This window comes from Corythoichthys intestinalis, chromosome 22 (genome assembly GCF_030265065.1).
Source record: "Corythoichthys intestinalis isolate RoL2023-P3 chromosome 22, ASM3026506v1, whole genome shotgun sequence".
Lineage (NCBI taxonomy): Eukaryota > Metazoa > Chordata > Actinopteri > Syngnathiformes > Syngnathidae > Corythoichthys > Corythoichthys intestinalis.
Genome location: NC_080416.1, coordinates 4325865 through 4352596, shown reverse-complemented (window position 1 = coordinate 4352596; position 26732 = coordinate 4325865). Strand labels below are relative to the sequence as shown.

The following is a 26732-nucleotide window of genomic DNA, read 5'->3' as shown; positions in this document are numbered from 1 at the left end:
ACCCGGAAAACCCGGAAGTAAAATCGGATAATCGATCCCTATGGGGGTGTCGCCACTCTCTTTATACGGCTCTGGGTATGACTGTGGTTGCACGTCTCATTGTGGCCTGCGATTGGCTGTTAACCGATTCAGGCTGTACCCCGCCTACTGCCCGTAGTAAGCTAGGATAGGCTCCAGCACATCCGCGACCCTCGTGAGGCTAAGCGGCATTGAAAAGGAATGAATGTGTTTTTATTTTAATGATTAATTATTTTATGAACTTATTTTTAATGATTAATTATTTTAAAATTTTAAATGATCAATTTATTTTTATAAATGATTATTTTAATGATTTGTCTTTAAAAATGTAATCTTTTTTTTTTTTTTTAATTATTTCTATTAAATTATTTCTATTAAACTGTGATTTAAAATTCAATTTTAGGATTCCTTATTTCAGCAGGTGGAACACCTGTAAGGTCTGAGTTACGTCTGTTTGCCAGAAGTGGGTAGAGTGGCCAAAAATTTTACTCACGTAAAAGTAGCGTTACTTCAAAATAATATTACTCAAGTAAAAGTAATCGTCCAAACAAAAAAAATGTACTCATATACAAGTAAAAAAAAAGAATTTTATATACCGGGCAAATACTGTAAAAAAACTGGTCTGTCCAACAATCTCAGCTTGTGTTATGTGCACCTTTATCTTAATACATTTTCTAAATGACCACAAATCTGCTGCATTATATACATTGGTTAAATATTAATATGTCATTGGCTCTCTATTGAGGTACCATCCAGGCATACTCCATTTTATCAGCTGTGAGATTTTGGTGGCATGCCCTGAGAGTCCTAACTAAGTCTTTAGCGCAGTCTTGCGACTGTCGACTCTTGCGCCATTCCTTGAGCAGCTCTCTGGCAGTCTCGTCCAAATCGTTCGGATGTCTCGTTGAGACGGAATCCAGCTTACTTTCACTCATACCCAGCTGTCGTCCTAATCTACGCCAGTTACGACCCAAGTTTTCAGCAATCACATTTGTGGCAATGTCTAGCATGGCTAAAAGGGGATAGGAAGAAAAAAAGGGGAAAATACTTTATTCGTTCAATTTGTGGTTTCTGGTCCTGCGCGGCTTATTTCTGGATTTTTACAGGCCATTGAGCTGCAAGTATTTTAGTGTAATAATATGTGGACACCATATTCCGAAAATTATGGTAATTTTTTATCTGTAGGCATTGAGATTGTCCATTCAACGTTCAACAAGAATGCTGTTTTTCCAGAAAATGTCTAGATTTCCTTGATTCACCTACCTGTGGTAATATATTAAAGCTAACACCATGTATAACATATTTTATTCCCAAGTTCTGAATGGCACATCCTAGTTTGTTTTGTCGCATTGACATATAAAACCACTTTTGTTTCCCAAAACGTTTGAGGTCACGACTTTTAAATTATATTTTCCACTTTTCTTTACTGTTGTACGTTCTAATGCTTATATGTATATGTGTGTGTGTGTGTGTGTGTACATATTCCTTATTTTATAGACTGTTTGACCTGAAATTACGTTTAACAAACATTTCCTGATTAACTCAAATTTTTAATATAGCCTCTAATTTTAGCAAAACCAAACCTGTACCTTTTTAGAGGCATTTTTCATTTAGCTTGGACCCAAGCAACACAAATACAATGATTACAAGGCAGGAACAAAATTGTATTATTTTCATTGTGTAATGTATAACAATAACAAGTTATTACCCCTTGATAAAGGAAAACATTTTTTATTGAACAATTGATGAAATTGGTGTCGTGGTTCATTGTTTACACCTAACATTTTATGGATCAGCGGCCTTTGATTGTTGGTTGTGCAGCATGGCTTCCGCAAAGAATTAGAGCAGCAGAAAAAATGGATGGCAACGGTCAGCCGTCAAAACATGAAATAAAAGGCTTATTTAATATGTTTTTTGCTATTTTAAAAATGGGCTACATTTGGCCTACAGCCAGCAGCAGTCCCCAGCAGAAGCAGTTCATGAAAATTTGACCTAATAAAATAACATGAAATTAGTTTTGTATTATAAATTTGTGTTTATTGTTTGTTGACATCACTTTTCAATCTATACAGATCTCTATAATATAATAATGTCAAGCATTTTGGTGTAAACAATACAGGTTGTCATGCATCGACCTGCTACTCTTCCATGAAGGTGATACCTTAGCTCAAAGCTTACAAAATCGAGCTAATTAGCACGTGAAAGCCAGTCATGTACCAATAGTCACAAATATAGATGAGTGTGAACGTCACAAAGGGCCTCTGAAAGAGTTGACAATTTAAAGAGGTAGCGACTTAATGAATTTATCCCTGGCGATACATTCCCAGTTAGCAGAGTCAGCTTAAAAAAGTAGAAAATAGCTCGTCACCTAGATAAAATGTATAATACGCCACGCACATACCAATAAAGCTCAACATAGACATTATAAAGTGCCTCTTATAGAATATACACTGTTGAAAATTCAAAAGGGACCGTTTTTATCATCAACTTGCCTCCGTATATACTTGACAGCCAGCCATTCGTATGAATGCGGTCTGCCCACGTATTCTTTTTTTGAACATAGTCAAAGTTTTTTTTGTTACTTTGCATTTTATCAATGTAATATTTAGTTATTTTTCATTTCATTTTGCATGTTCATTTTTTGAAATTTTGCATTTATGTGGAAATTTCTGTTTGTTTTACTTTTCTCTAATTTTAAGTGAATCTTTTTCCATTTTGTATTTAGTCTCTAACAACAACAACAACCACAAAAAAATCAGTGCAATATGTCAGGGAAATTCAGGTTTGAACTCCAAGACAAGTGTTACCTCGATAGCTCGATGAGAGAAATGAATACGACCAACCAAAGATTGCCTGCTTCGAAGACTTTATAAACATGATATATCAGGGGTACAAAATGATGTGATTCTGCCAGGAGCTGTGATCACCCATAAGTACAATAGAGGTTGGACATTTATACTGTTGAAAGGGCGTTACCCAAGGATGCTTACTGTGAAACGATACCTATGAAAACGAGACTGAAACTTAAGTATCAACTCTGGTGGTTTTCCACAGAAAAACATCTCCAGTAGGGGGAAAAACACCTCAAGATACGACCTTCAACACCGGCTCTGGCTAGAACGATGATAAGCCACAGTCGCCCTTTGTATTCATTCAGGGCATATTGGAAAGCACAGGAACATAACAGTCCATATTTGGGCATATTGTGATACACTCTACGATGGTCAAGGCTATGGGAAGGCACACTCAAGCCGGTTAATATAACAATGATGCTCTATGCTACAATGTTCTCATGCAAGCATAACAAAAGCATGCAAAATATGATGTATAATGGTTGTGATTTAAGCATGAATACAATTTTCTCACACAATACAATACAAATTACAGGTAGTCCCCCGGGTTACGAACGAGATCCGTTCTTACGCTGACGACATAACCCAAATTACCGCATAAATCGGAATTAACCCTTTAGGTCCCCCTAAATACCCCCTAAACCTAAAAATAACTACCCAAAAACATGTATTATACGACGTATTAATAAAATTAAGGAAAAAAATAGAATACTGTACCTGCCATCGTTGTTGGCGGATGGTATAAAAAGGTACACTGAGGATGACGGATTGTTCACACGTGGTGACGCAAGAGTTCTTGATTCACTGATGTTTACTGTAGTTTTTTTCTTTTAAACCACAGACACACCGTGGAACACTTTGGCCTGCTAGTGAAAAAAGAGGTACGTCGATGTGACTTATGAAGCTTATTTAGAGTTTCACATCGACATCGACAGGGGGAGAACATGCAGAGTCCACACAGGATGGCTGGAGCCAATAGCATGACGTCAGTGAGTGTACAGCTGAAGTTTTCAAAAGACAAATTTAGACTGCTAAATGGTGTGGACATATTTTATTATGATGTATTAAAGATACATAAAGTTGCTCTTATTAAAAAAAATAAAACAACAAACAAACAGGGTTTTGAGGAAGAAGAAAAAAATAATGCCAATCTTTAAGTCTTCAGGAAAGTATGTAATGGGTAAAAATAGGAGGCCTTACGAGCATGCCGCGAACACTAAGATCCTTCCAAAATGGAAGGGTTACCAGACTAATTTCCAGACAACCCAAAAAATTATGTGGCCAATTTGATGCGTTAAATACTCCTAACATGCATGTTTTTTGGAATGTGGGAGGAAACTTGAGCACCCGTCGTAAACCCCACACATGGAGTGGGGAAGAACGAGCAAACTTCACACAATGAGGCATGACAGTCTGACATTCAGTCATGACAGTGCCACCTCAATTGCACTGAATTGCATTATTGGCAGAAAGTTAAATGAATAGTTTTATGGCTGAAGTACTTTAGAATGATTTTGAATAACCAATGAGAGAACCAATGAGAAACGTGACTCCTCTTCAAACTGCGCACACGTATGGTCATTGACAAAGCCGGTATGTAACTACCTAACTCTTATTTGAATGTTTTTTATTTTTTATCAAACTTGCTAACGCAACATATACTGTTCTGAATATTTCTTTAATTAACTTGGATTGACTCAGGTATGAGATAAGTGTGTGTAAGTAGTAGCTTTTGGAATACAAACAGACAGAAGGTTAAAAATGGTCCAACATATTCCCCTCCTTCATCATTGTTCAGATATGTGCAGTATGCTTTTGGAGGTACTGTATTTGTTGCTTGTTGCACTTTTCAAATGAACACGTTTGCATAAGAGCACTTATTATGCAATTACTAGATGATTTTGTAAGAGAAGGTATACCAACTGTATCAGGCGTACAAACATTTCTTTAGCATGTGAAATTAATATATGCACAAAACAAATGCGTACTGTACTAAAGTAATGTTCATAAAATCTTTTGAAATAACAAGATAATAGTATCATTGCAGATATTTTTAAATACATAATTTTCTAGGTCTTTGAAACCTGCTTTTTTGCCCCTTGTTGAAATTGACACTTTCAGATGTATCTTTTATCACGTTGTATGTGTTTGCAGGTGGGGGTGGAGATGGCTAGTAGAACTCAGCTGGCTGTCAATTTGGTCTGGATACTGTTTAAACTTATTCATTGCGCTTACTGAATTCTTTAAAAATATGTGGGGGTGGAGATGGCTAGTATAACTCAGCTGGCTGTCAATTTGGTCTGGATACTGTTTAAACTTATTCATTGCGCTTACTGAATTCTTTAAAAATATTCTAACATATAACTCTTTAGATGTAGCATTCTTTTATGTTCAATATTCTATGCTGTGTAATTTTGTGAACATTAGTTCCTATTTGTTTTTGTTAAGATAGGGGGTCTTTTAAATGGAACACTCTTGGACTAACACGCTTGTAATGAAACTGAGTTGTACATCGTCCTATTGTTTTGCTCATTTTAATAGTAAGAAGGCAGTTGTCGTTCTTAAACACATAAAGTTAACTTGTAACCAGTGTTGTTAATCTTTAAAAAAAACGTAATGAGTTACAGTTAAAAAATACTTTTGCCAAAAAGACTATATGAGTTAGTAACTCATGTACTGTATAACTTATTCATCTCGCTTACTAAACTCTTTAAAAACTTACTAACAAGGAAATAATTACATTAACATAAATGTATAAATAGTCCAACCCGCTGAACTACAAGTAGCATTCTTTTATATTCAACATTTTATGTCATGTAATTTTAGTTTCAAAGTGAATATTAGTTCCCATTTGTTTTTCTTATGTTAGAGGGTCTTTTAAATGGAACACTCTTGAACTAATACGTTTGCAATGAAACTGAGTTGTACATCATCCTATTGTTTGCTCACTGTAATATCAAGATGGCAGTTGTCATTCTTAAACACAAAAAGTTAACTTGTAACCACTGTTGGTCATCTTACTTTTAAAAAGTAATGAGTTACAGTTAAAAATTACTTCTCCCTAAAATTAAATGAATTACTGTCTCATGTAGTGTATAACTTTAGTCATCTCGCTTACTAAACTCTTTATAAACGTACTAACAACGAAATAGTTACATTTCCATAAATATCAAAATATACCGAGTTTAGAGACGATGTGTTTTGTAGTAGGAAGTAAATCCTCAAACCTCAAGAATTACAAGTATGAACATTCACATAATATCTACATAACACTTCGGATGCAGTAGTAGTTCATATTTAACATTTTATGTTGTGCTTTTCATGTTCTACAAGTTATCACCTTATACATTCTATAACATCTTTCACATCAAAGATGTGTATATTAACTGATTGAAGAATAAGAACACTATATACAGTATTTTAGAGCATTTGGTATTTATTTGGATCAAATATATTACAGTCTGTTGAGAAAACTCGAATGTAAACTCCTAACCGTTCACCAGTGCAAACCTCTGAAACTGTATGCTAGGTCGACTGCATAATAACCAGAACACTATGCTTCCATGCTATGGAAGAGGGGCGGAGATTCGCGTCGATTTTTGAGACATGGTTCGAATCAGTCGGCCCGCGGAATCGCAAGGAAGAAGTTGGGGAGAAAAGACTCTTCAGCAACAAAACTGGTATGTCACCAACTCTTATTTGGTTACTTTTAAAGATATAGAGAGCATGCTAACTTTGCGAAATAGAATGATTTAAATCCGGTTGAAATACATAGTTATTTGCCTAAGTGTATATATGTATACATTAGTACCAACCTATAGTTGCAGCAAAAAGCTGTCTGGAGTTGAAGTCAATGCTCTGCCTGTAGTATCTGTGGTGAAATGATCAAGCAAACTTCATACTTGAAAGACGCTGTACTTTGAGTAAATGGAATGAAGTTACTTTGATATAAAAACTGTAGTTTCACAAATGCTTGAAATTGAACTCGTGCAAGACTTCTTAAAACTTATTATAGAACCACAAACCTGACAGAAGAGACTTCATCCAGAAGGTAAAAGATTCGCCGGAAAAATACTCACTCAGCATTGCTACAAAACTAGCCTACACACAGACCACACCCTCCCATGGGGGCTTTGTCCGGACATGCATGAACATGCCTAGATAAGTTACCCCTTCCCACCCACACTTTCCCATAACCCCCCTTGTTTCCAAATAGGTACGGGTCAAAGGGGACATCGCTTTGGCTACGACTAGCCCAGGCGCTAGCCACGCCCTACTACTTCCGATTCTTCGTTAGGACATGTACGGACATGTCTCAACATCCGTGAGAACGCATGCGCTTAACACGCCCCCAGCCCCCATTACTTTTTTTCTTTGGGGGGGGGGGGGGGGGGGGGGCATGTCCGTACATTTCCCAAAACCCCGGAGCACGCATGCGCTAAACACGCCCCCACCCCCACCCCTTTTTTTTTTGTAGCGGGGCATGACCGCACATATCCTAACATCCGTGACAACGTCTCGTTTGGACATATATGGACATACACCCAATTAAGACACACCCATGATCACAAACACTTTTAATTAACCCCCCCCCCCCCAAAAAAAAAATTAGATCCATCCAAACCGAAAAAAAACAACAACAAAAAACCTTTAATTAACTAGATCTAATTAGATCCGTCAGAACCATACAAAACCACGTTAATTAACTCACACCAAATTAGATCCATCAAAACCACACAAAACCCTTTAATTAACTACACAATTAGATCCATCAAAACCACACATAAGCCCTTTAATTTAACTCCACAAATTAGACCCATCCAAAAACCGCTTAAATAACTCCCCAATTAGATCAATCAACACCACAATAAACCCTCTAATTACAAACCATTAAGTCATACCTTAACCCTAAACCCTTTAATTAACCCCTCAACTAGATCCATCAAAACCTTACAAGACCCTTTAATTAACTCAATCCAAATTTGATCCATCAAAAAAAAATAAAAAAAACTTTAATTAAACCCAATTAGATCCATCAAAAATACCCCTTTAATTAACTCAATCCAAATTAGATCCATAACCCATACCCCGGAGCACGCATGCGCTAAACACGGCCCCACACCTATTACGTTTTTTTCTAGGGGGACATGTACGGACATAACCCATACCACGCATAGCACGCATGCGCTAAACACGCCCCCTCCACACACTACCTTTTTTCAAGGGGGGACATGTACGGACATAACCCATAACACGCCTAGCATGCATGCGCTAAACTTCAAAGTTGTAAAACATCTGTCATGACCAAAACCACATCAATGACATCATACCAACATAGATCAAAGGACTGCGTTCAAAGGGGTCCGGGGGGCGGGGTCATAAATCATCTGTCAGCACCAATAGAGATCAAAGGACTACGATCAAAGGGATAGGGGGGGGGGGTCATCAATCACCTGTCAGCACCAATAGAGATCAAAGGACCACGATCAAAGGAGAAAGGGGGGAGGGGTCATCAATCATCTGTCATCATCAATAGAGATCAAAGGACTACAGTCAAAGGGGGCGGGGTCACAGAGGTCAAAGTCATAAATCATCGGGGGCATGAACCCTACTTGACACAAGGTGTATTTTATTACTCTCTTACACGTTGTATTTGATCAAATTTTAATTTACCCAAGTTAAATATTTTTGATCTAATTAAAGAACGAATTAATAGTAGCATGTTACCGCCCTCTATTGGTTGATCATTAAAAACAAATCCAATAAACAAGTCACTTGCCGTTTTTGAATTTTATTCTACTAACACAATTTTGAAACAGATTTTGAAATAATTGAAACAGACCTTTAACAAAATAAAAAAGCAGCAAAACATAAGAAATCAAGCATTTAATTGTTTAAAACAAAACAATATGGAAAAATATATTTCACAGAAAAATAAATTCTAAAAGAAATAATAATAAATTAATAAGAAATAATAATAAGGTCAAGTAAAGCATTAGGTCAGTAAGTTTCCTTGAGAATCTTGAAGTCTGCAGCAGGATAGTTTAAATCTGTGAATATTTAACAAACCATTCACTTAACACTTTTATTAAAGTCCCTATACCTGATTTTTTTTTTTTTTTTTGTGGAATAAGATAAAATATGTACTTTGTATTTTTGAGTTTGGACAGGAAAATAAAAATTCCCAATTTGTGTGAGCCTGAGAGAAAAGTAGTACAAAAAGCGTGCACAAAAATATACCCAAAAAATAGACAAAGAAAATATATTAATTCCAAATATCGATACTTTTGCTTGGGGATCGATATCTAAAACTCAACGCGCTGGATCGAAATATCGATATTTTGGTATCGATTCGCCCATCCCTAGTCAAGTCTGTTCGGCACATTTTTTGCCAAACTCCTTCATGGTGAAAACACTGCGCTTTAACAATGTCTGCTAATGTTGTATCCCATAATGAAGAGTGCACAAACAACTAGAGCTGAAACGAGTACTCGAGCAACTCGAGTAACTCGAGTTTAAAAACTGATCCAAGTAATTTTATTCACCTCGAGTAATCGTTTATTGTGACAGCTCTAAGCATCACGTTTTGCTCGGACTACTTTTAATGCGGGACAACGCGCTGTCACGTGCGGAGAGGAAGAAGGGGGAAAAAAAAAAAAACTTACTGCAGCCAACAGCCGCCACAAACGACGCCGACGTTGCTAAATACTAGCCCGCACGATGCTACGTTGGTACAGGTAGCGTCTCATGCGTCTCATAGAGATCACATGTATGTTGAACTAGATGCTAAATGACAGACTCGGCCGCGTCTGGGCAGCTTTAGTAAACAGCCGCCATCTTAAAGCAGTAGAGCGGTAAGCGCTAATAAAGAGCGCTAAGCGCTAATAAATAAGATTAACGTTACTGTTCTGAAGTAACGTTAGCCCTGCGGAGGGCTAGGTTTCTATTAATTATGACCACTGTCGATGCTTGGCTAACGTGTCTTACATACAGGCTTTAACATAACATAGCATTGTGGAGTGATGAGGGTGTAAAATAAAAACTTAATCATGCTAACTATCAATTTTAGCTCAGTAGTCATTGCTGGATAAAACACCAAGTAGCACTGGTGCTAATGTGCTCCAATACAGCCTGTATCATACATTTATTTTGAACACTGCAAAAACTCAAAATCCTATCAGGACTTGCAGTTTAGATTAACTTAAAACTTAACTAGAACTTAAAAATGGCTTGACACAAAGAGAAATTCAATTGAAAGACGTGGGAAAAAATCCAAACTTTTAAGTGATGTGTGTTATCAAGCGTAACGGCATTTTTAGGTAAGATATATATAAATTTTTTTGTAATAAGATCTAAAGTTTTTTGAGTGAAAGCAGTGAATTAATCTTTTTTTTTTTTTTTTTAAATTCTAGTTACATCTGAGATGCAATTGTTGGCTGTTTTCAACAATATACATCGAAAATAAAAACATTGATTGACTGAAAATGGTTCAAAATTAGATCATAATGTCTTGTTTTCTCATGTATATTTAGGGCCCGAGCACTAAGCGTGCGAAGGCCCTATTGTTTTGCAAAGGATTTTTTTTTTTTTTTTTTTCAGGGCAAATGAAAACGGCCAATTTGGAGGCCTGAACATGCACGAAAAGTCACCAAAATTTGCACATACGTCCGAAAAATTGTAAATTTCGATAATTTTGCAACGTTGCAAAAAAATATAACAAAATGGCTCAGTGGCGCCCCCTTGAAATTTTAAAATTGGCCTATAACATTAGGGTCTGTCAGCGTAGAGCAATGAAATTTGGGGGGTCTATACCTTGTCCAAAACCGCTCCAAAAAAGCATTTACACGCATATTCCAAACCCAACAGGAAATCGGTTATTTTGGATCAAATATGAATTTTTTATCGATTTACAGGGTGCACATTTGAGACCTTTTCGCCGAGGGAGTTAGTTGGATCATCTTCAAAATTGGTGAGACTGTTCAGGAGACATATGAAATCATAAGTTTTGAAAATGGTGCGTTTTCATTCACGGGTCTGACCTGGGCGTGGTGCCAAAGTCGACCATTTTTTCGGCAAAATGACAAATTCAGTAAATGACTAATAGTTCCTTGACACAAAATTCAATCTTTTTCATATTTGGCATGTATGTGTGGTATCCCACCCTTAACACGAGTGCATTGAAATATTACCCATTAGGTCTAGCGCCCCCTACTGAGAACAGGAAATGCCTTTTTTTACGAGACAGGTTCCTCCTCCAAGGGAAAAAAATCTGTTGACCTCAAACCTGCATCAGGGGAGCCTTAAGACCTGTGTTCAGGTGCCTGATGAAAAATATTGAGGTTTCGTTGAGGCGGAGGGGTCCAAACAGGAAAGTGAAAATGAACGTCAACAATTCGTCACGCAAAAAACTTTGAACAGTCATAACTCGGCAGATATACGACATATCTGCGCCAAACTTCCCGTGTTTGTTGAGAGTCATACCCTGAAGGTTCTTGTAGGGATCATTTGCATCAACTCTACAGTGCCAACTAGTGGCGACAGAAAGAAGTTTTAAAAAAGGCCTTTCCTATTGGGTTTTTTCAACATAGAGCGAGGAAATTTGGGGAGTAGATACCTTATGCAAAACTGCTCCAAAAAGTCTCTTGCACCCGTATTCCAAATCCAACAGGAAATCGGGTATTTTGGATCGAATGTGAAATTTTCATGGGTTCACAGTAGGAGTTTACATTTGGAGGCTTGAATATGCACAAAAACTCGTAAAAATTTGCACATACATGCGGCTTTGGATAACGTTCGATAATCTTGCAATGTTACGAAAAAATGTAACAAAATGCCTCAGTGGCGCCCCCTTGAATTTTTCAAAAAGGCATTTCCTATTAGGTTTTTTTAACATAGAGTGATGAAATTTGGGGAGTCGATACCTTGTGCAAAACTGCTCCAAAAAGTCTCTTGCACCCGTATTCCAAATCCAACAGGAAATCGGGTATTTTGGATCGAATGTGAAATTTTTATCGGTTCACAGTAGGAGTTTACATTTGGAGGCTTGAACATGCACGAAAACTCACAAAAATTTGGACATACATGTGGCTTTGCATAACGTTCAATAATCTTGCAACGTTACGAAAACATGTAACAAAATGGCTCAGTGGCGCCCTCTTGAAATTTTCAAAAAGGCCTCTCCATTTAGGTTTTTTCAACGTAGAGGGATGAAATTCGGAGAGTCGATACCTTGTACAAAACTGCTCCAAAAAGTCTCTTGCATGCGTATTCCAAACCCAACAGGAAATCGGGTATTTTCGATTGAATGTGAAATTTTTATCGATTTACAGTGTGCACATTTTACATCTTGGCACCTAGGGAATTAGTTTGATCATTCTCAAAATTGGCGAGACTGTTCATGAGGCATATGAAATCTTAAGTTATCAAAATGGTGTGTTTTCATTCACGGGCCTGACCTGGGCGGGGTGCCAAAGTCGGCCATTTTTTCGCCAAAACACCGAATTCGGAAAATGACTGATAACTCCCTCATACAACGTTCAATCTATTTTAAATCTGGCATGTGTGTGAGGTATACCAGCCTGAGCAGGACTGGATTGAAAATTTACCATTTGTGCTTGGCGCCTCCTAGTGGGAACAGGAAATGCCCTTTTTTTACGGGACACACCCCTCCTCTAAAGGGAAAAAATCAATCTACCTCAAAGCCGCATAAGGGAAGCCTTAAGACCTGTCTTCAGGTGCCTGATGAAAAATATTGAAGTTTCGTTGAAGCGGAGGGGTCCAAACAGGAAAGTGAAAATGACTGTCAACAATTTTTCTCTCCAAAAACTTTGAACAGTCATAACTCGGCAGATATACAACATATCTGCGCCAAACTTCCCGTGCTTGTTGAGAGTCATACCCTGAAGGGCCTTGTAGGGGTCATTTGCATCAACCCTACAGCGCCAACTAGTGGCAATAGAAAGTCACTCGTTTTTCCAATACATGTCCAGTTCTTTTCAGGTTGGTCATTGTAGTTTCAAGACCTATTAAAATACTTATTTACGGCCCATGTCCACGTGTCTCTGTCTGTTGCCGTGACGACCCTTTATTCGCCATTTAAAGGAAATACTTTTTTTCCAGAGACTCAGGCAGCTTATAGAGCCACAATATTTGGCACACTTGGTCGAATTGGCCCAGTTAGAATATTAATTTTGGTTTTGAATAAGGGCTTGGCTGCACAGCTCAGTAGTACCTCCTTTTTTGTAGTACTCTCTCCAATAGGTTTTTTTTTATCTGTTAGGTGTGTGAATGTAAAGAGGCGACTTTCGAGCTTGTTAGGTTCTAATGAGATGATTAGAGAGGAGGATCTGCCACCACCCTGACCTGCACACAGTCCGAGTTGCGCTAGATTGCGAGGGCCCGTTCAGTCCTGCTTGCAGGCCTAGTTATAATTGCTCTTCACCTAAAATATATATTTGTTTTATCCGATTACTCGATTAATCGATAGAATTTTCAGTCGATTACTCGATTACTAAAATATTCGATAGCTGCAGCCCTACAAACAACCGAAGGTTTGTCATTGAGAGAGAGAGAAATGAAACAGGAGTACAATGATGTATTTGTCTTCATAGTGAGCAAACTATAGTAAGTAGCATTTAAGGATCATGGTGAAGGTGGGATAAGGAACAAAAAAGCATGGGTGTGTTGCCAAATGGAGATCAGAGACACAGAACACCGTCTGGATTTATATCAGCCGCAAAGGATGACGCTGATGCTGTAAGTGTATCGACGGTATAACGGCAATATTGACATTATTTAAAAACGGCTTCAGCAAACATTGGAAAAATGAAAGCGGGGGAGCTCTGAGAGGTGACACAAGAGTAATGTATCCGCTTTCCGTTATTACTGCCCATGAAGTAAGGGAATTTCCAGAATTGGTAAAAGATGAAGCAGGAATGTCAACAAGAGAGGAATTTACTAATTGGTAAGGCAAGGAATTTCAGCTTCCAACCTGTAATCTTAATAGACAGATGCAGTAGACTCAGTCAGATAAGGAGGTGAGAGGAACTGCACCGTATGGTAATAGGTTTGTTGAATGTGAGTACTTTTGGCTAGTAGTTTGTAGAGGTGTGCGAACTTTCCGATTCTTAGATTATTCGCGATTCGGCCGTGGAAGATTCGAGAACGATTCACAAACATCCAAATTCCGATTATTGAAATATGTCAAGTAAAGCGGAAGTAAAACACACTCAGCGCGCCGCGCAGTCTTCGGGACGCAATGAGGAACGGAGCGAGAGTACCTAAACATCATGCTTATCATTACCCGGCCCCTCGGATAATGCCAATGCTCAACTCATGGCTCAAGCTCAACTCATGCCGCGAGATAAAAAAAAAAAACAACAACAACAACATACCTGACTGCTACCGACAGCTGCTACAAAGTACGTCCACATAATGTTACGGTAGATATCATATTTATATAGGACTAGATGCATTATAGACTCGGTGGCGTTCGCAGCACATCTACAGAAAGCTAGATGCGGGCGTTAGTAAACGGCCGCCATCTTAAAGCAGTAGACTTCCCTGCAAGGCTGTTGTAGCGAACCTTCCAAGCGAACCTAATTAACTTTTTATCTAAAATACTCCTAAATCGGTAAAATATTGACTTGAATCTATCTTTAAAATAGTTTTAAAACTTTCACATGTCGAAAGTAGACAAAAGGGAAATTATGGAATAACGGGAGCAATTTTAACAACTTTAACGGTTGATTCACAACATTAAATTAATTGAATGTAGTTTAAAGCTGCTGATACAGAATGGGGATTTGAGTATTGTTTTTAACTGTTAACTTGATACTGAAATAGTCGTTTATTTAAGCCTTTTTTTTTTTTTTTTTTTTTTTTTTTTTTACAGTTTATAGCGGGGGGAGGTGTCATCAATAATCGATTTATAATCGAATTGTAGCCTCTGAATCGTAATCGAATCGTTAGTCTGTGTCTCTGTCTGAAAAATTAGCTACACTGTACCTTGTATAAAAAGGAGGTGTAGGCAAACTAAAGCTTTAGTAATATGTAAAAAGGTTGTCCGCCCGATTGCCTGCCGGTCCACTGTCCGACAAAGCCGAGGCAGCCCTGCCCTGCAAACATTCAAGATGCTAATTGGAGCAATTCAACCCTGTGGTTTTGTGAGTGTAGATGAGATTGAGTAATGAGGACCTCAATGCTCACAAAAGATATGCTGATTAGGGTCAGATGACCCTTCTCTGGTTACAAAAATGATTTGTACCAACCGATCCACCCTTGGTAGTTCTATTAAAGGCAAACAACAACAACATCTTACTGTGTGTGCTAGCCTTGAGAGTGGAAAGGACACTCACTGCACTGATGAGTGGGGGGAGGGGGCGCAGCACATCACATGAGTGACACAACCAGACACTGCTACAATGCAGGCTAACTACACATATAAAATGTCACACATTGTGAACATGTGACGTAAACTATTGTACATTCTTGTCTCATCAGACGAAAACTAGCTTTCGTCTTTATATGGATTTAGTCTCCCAAAACACATTTTTAGCTCTTTACCGTCTCGTCATCGTCATGTAAAAAATTTTAGTTGATGAAATATTTTCGTTATCATCATCGTTGACGAAAACAACACATCACGTCTTGTTTTTCGTAATCCGGGGACTAACTGTAGTGTCTTTCTTGAACCCTAGAAGAATCTTTCCAAATAAATACTCATAAGCAGAGGTGTAACAGACCCTCTAGTAGTAAGTGTTGTATACAATCCAGGACCACCACTTTCCAACTCTCACTGATGCCTCTCAGTACCACTCCTGCTTTTGTTTAGAAAAATATCAAAATCTCCTTCTGAAAGAAATGTTGCACTAAAAGCCAAATGTCAGTGAAGTGGTAAACATTCACAGCAATCTTTAACAATGATAGCAGGGAGTAGCATCTTGAAAGATGCTCCCATTCTCGGCTCCTAAGTGAAAGCAATTCAGCAGTTCTACCGTGATAATGTACAGCATGCGTATGGGGAAGCTCAAACGTCTTTTTTTGCCTGTGATGTTCTCCATGAATCGGAACGCATTACAGTACAATCAGTAACCTAAACACTTATACTCTTGCGTGATGGACAGCCATTACGCTCTTAAAATCGAAGAGAACTGGAGCTTGACATACGCTTTTATGTGACACACGTTTTTATTTATGTACTGGATAACCCAAAGCAGTTGCGTTTCAGGAGATACTGGCCAATTGTTTGTCATAAAACGTCTGAATAGAGAATAGTTTATGCAGATAAAGCTACACTGACATGGAACATTTATACTGCTAAAGCAATGCAACAGTCTGGTATTTGACTGTCAAGTTGCATCAGTAATAAAGTTGCATAACTTGTATGATCCAACAACAAAAGGTTTAAGAGCTAGGATTTGATTTTATTAAAACATTGACTCAAAATTTAGCAGTTTCTAAATACAGAGCCTCCTGTTATTTCACCTTCTGGAATGTCTCCTCCAAGTCTACTTTGTTATTCAAACACCAAATGTATTTCTATTCTCATGCAAGTGCTGTTTTATTTGAATTCCTCTCTTTCAACTTTCAACCACAAAAGGGAATGAATGTTCAACTTAAAGCCTTAGGTGAGTATCAGATGCAAAAAAACGAATGCATATGTTTTAATAGATTTTACTTAAAGGGATTTTGCAAAACCATCTTAAACATGAATGTTTAGTTTTACCCAGTGCTTAATTTGTAAATCAAAAGGTGCCGGAATGCCAAATACATATGACAGCGCAGGGATGACGATACGGGCACAGGTCCCGGAACATACGCAGAAAATGGTCTGAAAACAACACGCAAATGCCCACTTACCATGCTGTAGGACGTACAAGCCTCAACTTCAGATAAAATCGATGGTATAAATTTTATAACAATTTAGAATTTTTTGGGCTATACTCTGCACAGCACGAATTACAGTAAATGCAACTGTCTTTTTGGCATGTTAAATATCATTTGATCCTGTGTGCTTGCTCCCCAGATGCCACGAATTTCCCTTTTTTTTTTTTTTTTTTTTAATGTCAGGGGCGTGATTTCTTGGTCCAGCTTTTCAGTGCATCAACAAATCTCCGACTCTTTCAAATGATGTAGTGCTGCAACGATTAATCGATTAACTCGAGGATTCGATTAGAAAAAAAATATTCGAATTAAATTTTGTTGCCTCGAGTATTCGTTTAATTAAAATGGCATTGTAATGGTTTATTTTGAACGTGTTTGCATTTAGTTTTATTTATTAGGGTGGATACACTGCCCTCTGGTTTGCCTCTTTTCACATGGATGAATCCAACTGCTCCCTGTTAAGACCAACATAAGTTTTTGTTTGAGCTAATGTTTTTTAATGCATTCATAATTTAGTTTATAGGTATATTTAGCCGTTTTATGTGGGAATATGTGTCTGAACCATTTGTTTAGAGCATTGTAAAAAAAAAAAACAAAAAAAAAACTTTAGCATTTAAGCTAGCAGACTTTTTCTGTGTAAGTTAGCCAATTGTTCTTTTGTTTTACATAGATCCTCATTTCTTAAAATAAATTTATACCGTTTGAGGCTCAGCTCAAGTATTTTAATTTTTCATGTTCCTTATCCGATTACTCGATTATTCGAACTAACTAGTCCATCGATTAATCAACTACTAAAATATTCGATAGCTGCAGCCGTAAAATGATGTTAAATATTTATAAACAACATCGTGGAAATGAATTGTAAATTTGTTCTGTAAATGAATTTATGTATATTATAATTTTATATTATTCCTTTAAAAAATGTTTTTATACTATTACTATTATTTTCTATACACGAGAGGTGCCGGATCTGCCTAAATAAGTCCCGAAACACAGAGAGGCCAAAATAAAGAGGTGCCGGATCCTGTTCCGGCAGGATCCGGCACAAATTAACTCCTGGTTTTACCTCACTGAAAAACCTGAACTTATTAAAATGCTGCATGAAGTTATGTTACATTGCTGCATTTGGCAGGTATTTCCTACTTATACAGTATATATTTCGGACTTATTACCTGGCCACCATGGCAGGGTTTGATTGTGGTCATTACGGTAAGCCATGGCTTAAAGTGCCTATGACAGCAAAAAAGCAAGTTTATTTCATATTTCAAGTGTATTTTATGCTCCTGAATGGACCGCTTAGATGTGTGTGGAAGCGATCATTTTATTTATTCAGTTTTTTTAATTCCCCGCCATGAAAATGAGTGACTTCTGGCTCCAGTCTCGGGTTGAGGACGAATGCGAATGTGACGTCACCTGGGTCAGCATCTCACAATATAGCATTGCTTTATAGTATGCAGATGGACTGCGGATTCAGCTGATTTTGCAGATTAATTCATTTATTTTTCGCATCATGCCAGCCAAATGTGGTGCATGGTTTTTTTGCTGCCCCAGGGAGACGCGTGTGAGCCTATTTGGGTTTCAAAAAGTTCCTGTTCAACCCAAAATTGACTCCATGTTTCAAAAGCTTGAAGAACACTTGCCGAAAACAGGTTGACAATTTATTCGTCGACAATGGTAAAAAACAAGGCAAAAACAGACGACGGAGGGACAATTCTGGATCCAAAACAAGGCTACATGTTTCCGAGCAGAAGAAATCTGTCTTATCTCAGTGTCCAGTCTTTTTGAAGTCTTTGCTGACGCGGGTCTTGTCGAAGGCGTTTCTGGGCGTTGCTTTTGGGCCATCCCCGCTGTGGCCGGTTTTGGGCGGCTTAGGTTCGTGCGCGGATTGGGACGCCCGCTATCAACTTGGCTGGTTGTACTTGTTTTAGGACAAAGCGCTTTGTCCTTGGAGTTTGCTGGGAGAGCAGATTACCCGAGTTGGTGCGTCACTCTTGTGATAAGACGGCATTGTGTATCTCTTCTATTTCTTCTCATTAAACTATGGTGTGCTATTTATTTTATATTAGTAGTGTAGTCCTGCCGTGAATATGAAAATGATACTATTTCCTGATTAATTATATTACGTGTGTTAGCCTAATGCAAACAGTTAGACGGTGCCTACGAAAACCTGTACCATATGTATGTGTTAGACTAATGCAAACAATTACAATGTGTGTGCGATGACGATATCGTTTCTCCATCATACATATTTTATATTTATTTAGATATTAGACTTTTATTCTTGCAAGCCATTTTCAAGAGTTTTACTTGTCCTGCACTGTAAAGGGAGATGCTCCACAATTCCATTGTAGAACTGTATAATGACAATGAAGAGCAATTCTAAAAACATGTCCGACAACTGTGGGACCATTGGAGTTACGAGAAAGTGAGTAAACATCGTGTTTTGTATTATGTCAAATACTTGGATCATGGCACACGTTTTAATACGGAGCTGACTTGCCGTATGTGGCTGACAATGCTCCTTGTCCACCGAGAATGCCACTCGGCCGACGACTGGCGGCTTGTCGCACACCCCCCTCGGTCCTCTTTGCGTTCCCGCCGGGAGAGCGCTATACTCGGCTTTTGCTCGTGCGGTTCTCCATATCATCCAGACTTCCAGCCCCTTGTGCCCACTTCATGTGCCCGGCAATAGACCACTATCCTTGGGTTGGCCTCCGGCAGCTACCGCACTCCTCTGACATCGGCCGGTTTGTCCGGCGGTCATTTTCCAGCTGCTTCCCCGGCAAACTAGCTTTCCTGCCCGGAGCAGGGGAACGAGTTGTAACTTGCTCGCCGCTGGTGGAGTTGCTGATCGGCGAAGACAATCGACAGCCCCGCCGCCATGTGCAATGATCCGGGGTTGTTTTGTGTGATTTTTTGCATCGAAAGGCGACAATATGACTTGAAAACACCGCTCGATTTGGGTTAGCATGTCGGCTAGCTGTCATGCCTCCTGGTTTGTTTGCGCTCTCCGAAGCCGGGGGCAGGGAAATGACAAAAACTGGACTAATTCCGGTGGCATAAAATATCGTTCAGGAGGTGCAAGAAATCGACAGTTTTGACCGTTATGGAGTAATTTTGCCGTGTCGTACCCAATAAATGCATTTTGAATATTTCATATTCCATTTAGCACAAAACTGTCATTTGTTATGACCATACCATTTATTTAGCATTTGGGGATAAATACTATAAAAAATATTACAAAAAATAATACTACAAAAATATTGGAGTAGACAGATTGAAACAATTACATTTTGCTGCTCTCTTCGTCGCATTTTCCTCGTTCTGAATAATTCCCCCTCAATGGGCTGAATTCTATATCAGATGAAATCATGACCCTGCCGATGTTATCCTCCAGCTGAGGACGCTAGAGCGCTATAATGACAGGTGGGGCTAAATAGCAGATTAAAAGACTAATTTCTCGTCATCTGCGCTTTGCAAAATCGATGTATATAGTCAAATTGTCTCAAAATATGATTCAAATTCACATAATAATGCTATTTAAGATTGTTTTTATGCTGTCACAGGCCCTTTAAATCTGTATGCACATTGCTTTACAACATACTGTGCACAGCTCTGATACTGTGGTCTTACATGTTCCTAAATTGATGGCCTCAAAGTTATGCAATCATCGGAATGAATCCTGGAAGAAAATATGGTGCGCTGTGACACCAATAATAAATCAATAAAAACCTCACTTTTACTACTCATTTTGAGCCTCACACCCTTTTTATTATAGAACTTGTGTTCCCCCACCCATCATTCAGCACAGATGTGAAGTTGAGAACCATTCCAAACCAGAAACTTAGGACAAAAATAGAAAAACGAAATGTTGGCTGTTCTCATTGTGCTTCTGACAAGCTTTCCAAGATGGCAATGATATTTGAAATCCGATTAGAATTGGCCAAATAAGCACAATTTTTTCCTCTTTCAAAATTCAGGAAACTCAAGAACATAAAATTGCAAAAGAAGTTCAAACATTTCCTTTGGAACCATACTCTATTTTGACATTCGCATTCAGCCTCAACCCGAGACTGGAGCCGGAAGTCACTCCTTTTCATGGCGCGGGATTAAAAAATGGAATAAATAAAACCCTCGCTTCCACACACATCCAAGTGGTCCATTTTATTCAGGGGCATAAAATACCGCGTGAAATATGAAATAAACATGCTTTTTACTGTCATAGGCACTTAAAAGACCAATCTTACGGTGTGTGTCTCCAAACCTCTCCCACGAGTGGTTGAGTTTGGGGGGGATTGGGGGGGGGGGTTAGCATGTCACATGAGTGACACAACCAGACACTGCTGCGATGCATTTTCGTCTCGACAGATGAAAACTGGCATTCGTGTCGTTATATTTTAGTCTCCCAAGACACATTTTTAGCTCGTTATCGTCGTCATGAAAAAAAAAAAGTTCGTCGACGAAACATTTTCGTCATAGTCATCGTTGACTAAAACAACACCGGATGCAAACCTCGAAGTGAACGCATTTGAGGTGAGAGTTTATTCAGAATCATTTGACACACATTGTATTTAGAAGGCATTCTCATTTTGACACTGTGAGAAAAACGGCTGGTTTTGGAGCAACTGCTGACGAACGTTATGGCCTTTTACACTTTAAATCTACCACAGGTAATTTCATCGACACCAAGGTGCCAATTCCAGGCTATAAACCTACAAAGGTGTCAAGAAAATAAAAGCAGCTCTAATGATAGGTGGTGTACAGAACGCGTCAATGTATGGTTGTTTTTTCTTCTACGTATGCCAACGTCTCTTTATTTTCACTTTTCAGGCGATGTAAGCATTTCCATCACATTGTATAGTGCTCTGCATTTGTTGCCAATGACCAAAAAGCATGGTGGTAACAGTAGCTGATGCTGAAAACCATATAAGAAATAACACCCACATGTGTCCATTTTATTGCCTCCAAAGTGGATAATTTGAAAGATTGTGTGTGTGCGTGTAATCTTGTTTCTCCTCTGTACTTTGCATTTATTACCACCATCACCGCATTCAGCCCACAGTCTGTCACGGTTCCAAAAGACACAGGAATAACCGCTTGAATTTCAGTCAGCCATCTGCGCTTTCACTACCTTCTCTCTCAAGGTGACACACACGTCTCAATTGGTCCTCGGCAGATGGACAAACCTCCAGTGTTTTAGTTTTCAAAGATGATTTGAAAAGAGCTAAGAACATCAGCAGAGTTCAGCGGTTTTACATTTCGCAATGCACTGAAATCATTTTCTAAACAAAGTAAAACTATATGATTCACGATAATGCAATGTAATCTAACCTTACGAGAACTACGATTCCAAATCAAATCTCCTTGTCTATTTCTCGGCCAAGACCATGCTAAACTGTGAGCTAATATCAGTGCAAGGTAAATAAGTATTCCACAACCGTTTACATCCCTGCCAAGTGGGGATAATACACCGGCAAGCAAAATCAACTGTGGAACTGCATATTTTAGTTGGAAAGCAAATCTTTCATTCCTGTTGCAAAATCCATCCATCATATCCATCCATTTTATGTACTAGTAGGACATGGGCCAATCCCATTGGATTATAATAGAATAAAATACACAGTACATTTAAATTCATATCTGGTAACGCTTATCAGTAGAGTTGTCCAATATTATCAAAGCATTTTTAAATAATATCGGATAATATCCACATCGGTTTTTTATGATCGGTTTTGGGCTGATATGCGCATTGCCTTCAGAGTGAATGTAGAAGCCCTCTACGTTTTTACAAGGGCTGGTCACAGCTTAGCACAGCAGTGGTTGGGTCCCTTTTTCAGGACACCATAACCTTCATGTCCAAACTGTTGTTTTCATCACCGACCAATTATAATCAACATTTTGGACCCAAAAAGAGAAAAAAATCCCCCCAATTTTTGTCAAAAATTTCTAATATTGATTTCCTACTGACAAACAAACATGCTCGACGAACCGTTTTGAAACCTAATAATATTTATCCAACTTGTTAGGATAAACATTCAACTGAAAAAATGAGACAGAATAGTTTTATATTTGATAATTCAGCAGAAACAGCTGGTATGGTCATAGGCGTTTTTGTCCTTTCTACAAAATATGGTTAAAACAGGTTATATACAGGAGACCAACAGTGCAAAATAGTGAATATATACCGTAATTTTCAAGACTATAAGGCACACCTGAGTATAGGCCGCCACCCACCACATTTGACACGAAAACAGCATTTGTTCATAGATAAGCCGCAGCTGTCCTCACTGTATTATGGGATATTTACACCAACATTTAACCAGTAACACTTTATTTGACAACGACATGATAAGACTGACATAAGACCTGAAGGAATCTGATCCGTTAGCCAGATTGCCGATATCACGCCAGCCAAACCACCGGACCCGCGCTGACGCAGCTCCAACGACCCAGGCCGGTAAAAATCCCACAGCCCGGTCAAAAGGCCAAACTCGGCGAATTCACCTTAGTCTTAACCCCTTGTACTGACTCCATTTTGAAAGCTGGAAGAAGGCTTTGAAACACAAGTTGATAATTTATTCAGGTCTACAGAGATCAAACAGCAAGGCAAAGAGCAAACAGGTTCCCGACAGAGAGGCAATTCTGGATCCAGGGTCAGCAAAATAGCGAGCAAATCGGAATGTCCCCGAGAAGCGACAGTTTTTGCTAAACGGTCAGTCTTTTTGAAGTCTGCGGTACAGTGGGCCAGACGAAGGGTGTGCCTGGATATCGTTTAGGATAATTTTTCTGTTGCAGATTTGGGCGATCAAGCTTTTTCATCACCGTTCGTTGCTGAGGCAACTGAGTTGGGAGGTTCGGCATGCCTTGACGTCTGAGAGGCGCCGAGCTATTAAACTTTGTTGTTGTCTGAGTTGTTTTTTTTTTTTTTTTTTTTTAATCAGGTGTTGTGGTAGTACAGGACGTCTTGCCATTTGTTCTGGACTGTCCTGACGAGCTGACTGCGGATTTGGTGTTGCAGACGTGGGCTTGTAGATGTCTTGCCCACCACCTGGTAGTCAGCGTCAATCTTGCTGAGTTGCTTCAGCTGTATGATGCACGGGTTGTGCTTCCATGGTCAGAAGGCGTCATGTATCTCTTATGCCCTATGTCAAATATATTCTGCTTGTTTTGTTGCTATTTATTTTATATTGGGTACATTAGAGGAATGCAAACAGTCAAACAGTAAATATGAGAAAATATACTATTCCCTTCAGACCAAATGAACCACCATGAAACTTTGAACCAATTGGCTGCGAAGCTTCACTCGGCCTTCACAGCGTTTGTTCATACATAAGCCGCACTGGACTGTAAGCTGTAGTTGTCCTCACTGTTTTATGCGAAGCTTTGAACCAATTGGCTGCAAAGCTTCATTGCTTCAAGAAGCTTCACTTGGCCTTCACGGCATTAGTTCATACATTAGCCGCACTGGACTATAAGCTGTAGTTATCCTCACTGTATTATGCGATATTTACAACAAAAGATGAGAGTGAGACTTCATTTGACAGCGGCATCATAAGACTGTCATAAGACCAAATGAACCACAATGAAGCTTTGAACCAACTGGCTTCATTGCATCAAGAAGTTTCATTTGGCCATTACTGCTCCCTTGGAGGAGACAGTCAACTTCTGCTGCCACCTGCTGTAAACACTGTTGTCATCCAACATGCCTCTTAGCATGCATTGCAGCGATACATATGTAAAAAAAAAAAAAAGAACAATTAAAATCCATGTTCTGTGCTAAATGTTTATTCAGTTACTGTTCCAGTTGTTTCATTAATTGCTATTTTTTGGTATTTGGTAACATTTTATTTGACAGTGGCGCCAGAAGACCATCATAATTATATCATAGGGGCTGTCATTTCTTCTTCCGCCCTTTGCGTTCTGCTGTCACTTTTCTCAATCGCCGACTCATCCGAAAAAAAAAAAAAAGATAAATGTGGCCTATCCTCTTCCTCGAGTTGCTGAAGTAATGTGTTAGCTTGCACTAAATCTAGTTTTTGATTCATTTTGGACGTTTCACAAAGTTACTCGCTCAATCCATCCATCGGTCGCTCGCTACGTCGCCTTCCCCCTAGTTAGATGGCGCCTTGCTCGGCAATATATTAAAAGTTTTCGGATGACGTCCTTCCTGCATAACCTCACAATGGCTCCTGGGATGTAGTTTTTCGTGGTGCTTTCCGTTTTGCAAAAGGACAAGAAATGATGGTAAATTGGACATAAACACATGGTCCATGCAGCGTTTTAATGTTTATTTATGAGACCAACCTGTGGCATGTGGGTGACGTAATTACAGCGTGACGAGGCTTCAAAGGTGATATACGTAAACGTTTTACCGCCGATACGTCCGTTGTTAAAGTTTTAAAACAGTCAGTGGGGCATCAAAGTACAATTAGCAATAATATGTTAAGTTTACGACCACATATATCTGTATCGGTTTGATATTGGTAGCGGTTTTTTGGAGTTGGATAATATCTGGATATCTGTTATCAGTTAAAAAGTCATTATCGGACAACTCTACTTATCAGGCTTGCGTTGCACATGACTGATTAAAATGTGTTTTTTGCTAACCAAACAAACCATTTTAATTCATTCCTATTGTGTTTAACGCAGATTGAGAATTACATCAAAGAAAGAATGAAAACAGAAATGGCTCAGCTGCAACAGAGCGCCGTTCACAACCACACGGCGGCCATGTTGGAAATGGGTACCAACATTCTCTCTCAAACCGCAGAACAAACACGGAAGCTGACGGATGTTGAAACGCAGGTAACAATCTCTGAAACTGAATTAATGGATAGGGTGTACAGTTCTGATTCTAGTGATAGCTTCCATTTGTGTGTGTGCTTTTGTTTCTCAAGGTTTTAAATCAAACATCAAGGCTTGAGATCCAGCTGCTGGAAAATTCTCTTTCCACTAACAAGTTGGAGAAGGAGTTAATGGTCCAGACCAATGAGATCACCAAGCTCCATGACAAAAACAGGTAAACAAAGAGTAGTAGCTCAAACAAACAAATCCAGCCACATGGTTGCACAGAATGTCTAGAAAATACAAATGCCATCAAAGCAGTATGCTGGCATTGTACACCTAGTTTCATGTGATAGAGTAAATTATTAATTTTCCACAAATCTGTTCATTTTTACAGTAGCCTACTGTATTTGAATACCTGCAAAGATACTGATTCTTTTGACAACACGATTAGGCCTGTCACGATAACAAATTTTAGTGTGCGATAATTTATTTAATAAATTATTGCGATATGCGATATTATTGCACCCGCCCCCAATTAAAAAAAAAAATTACAACAACACTGTGAGAATACAGTATATATTAATAGATCATGTACACCCATTTAAATGCAATAAATGTTTACTCTTGAATTCAAAAATACTTTTTAGGAAAAGACAACAATATTAATACTGCACAGAAACACAGAAGAAATAAAATGTGTTTTTTTAGAAAAATATAATTCCACTTAATAATTTAAGCATCTAGGCAAATGAAAACGTTTCCCCTCATAGCTTCTGCTATGGCGTTTCATGTGTAATACAGTGGTACCTCTACATACAGAGTTAATTTGTTCCAGGAGCTTGTTTGTCAGTCGAAATGGTCGTATGTCAAGCAGGATTTTCCCATAAGAATACATTATAATTCCAATAATTCGTTCCACAGCCCAAAAACCCACACTACATCCTAAATAAATACTGCTGTTACAATTGCAAATAGCAATTACAAAGAGCAAAACAAATAAAATATGAATAAAAATCAGAAAAACAATAATATAATAATAACAATAACACAGTACAGTACCTGTAATTATGTAACGAATCGGCTTCTAATGTGGCGGACTTTTTTAGTCTACATGAACGCACCGCATAATGTGGCGGACTTTTTTTAGTGTACCTGAACGCACCGCGGGGCTGACGGTGAGCAGGAGAGCGC

The 26732-nt window shown here is 38.6% G+C and overlaps 1 protein-coding gene across 4 annotated transcripts in view; it reads left to right on the top strand.

Annotated features, from left to right (window-relative positions):
- angpt1 (angiopoietin 1) overlaps positions 1-26732 on the top strand; it is a 256411-nt gene that overhangs the window by 171200 nt on the left and 58479 nt on the right. For all 4 annotated transcript variants that reach the window (XM_057827812.1, XM_057827809.1, XM_057827811.1 and 1 more), the window contains 2 exons: positions 25404-25559; positions 25652-25773. In XM_057827812.1, the coding sequence (XP_057683795.1) occupies positions 25428-25559; positions 25652-25773 (254 nt within the window). In that variant the 5' untranslated portion in view covers positions 25404-25427. The remainder of the gene's footprint in view (positions 1-25403; positions 25560-25651; positions 25774-26732) is intronic.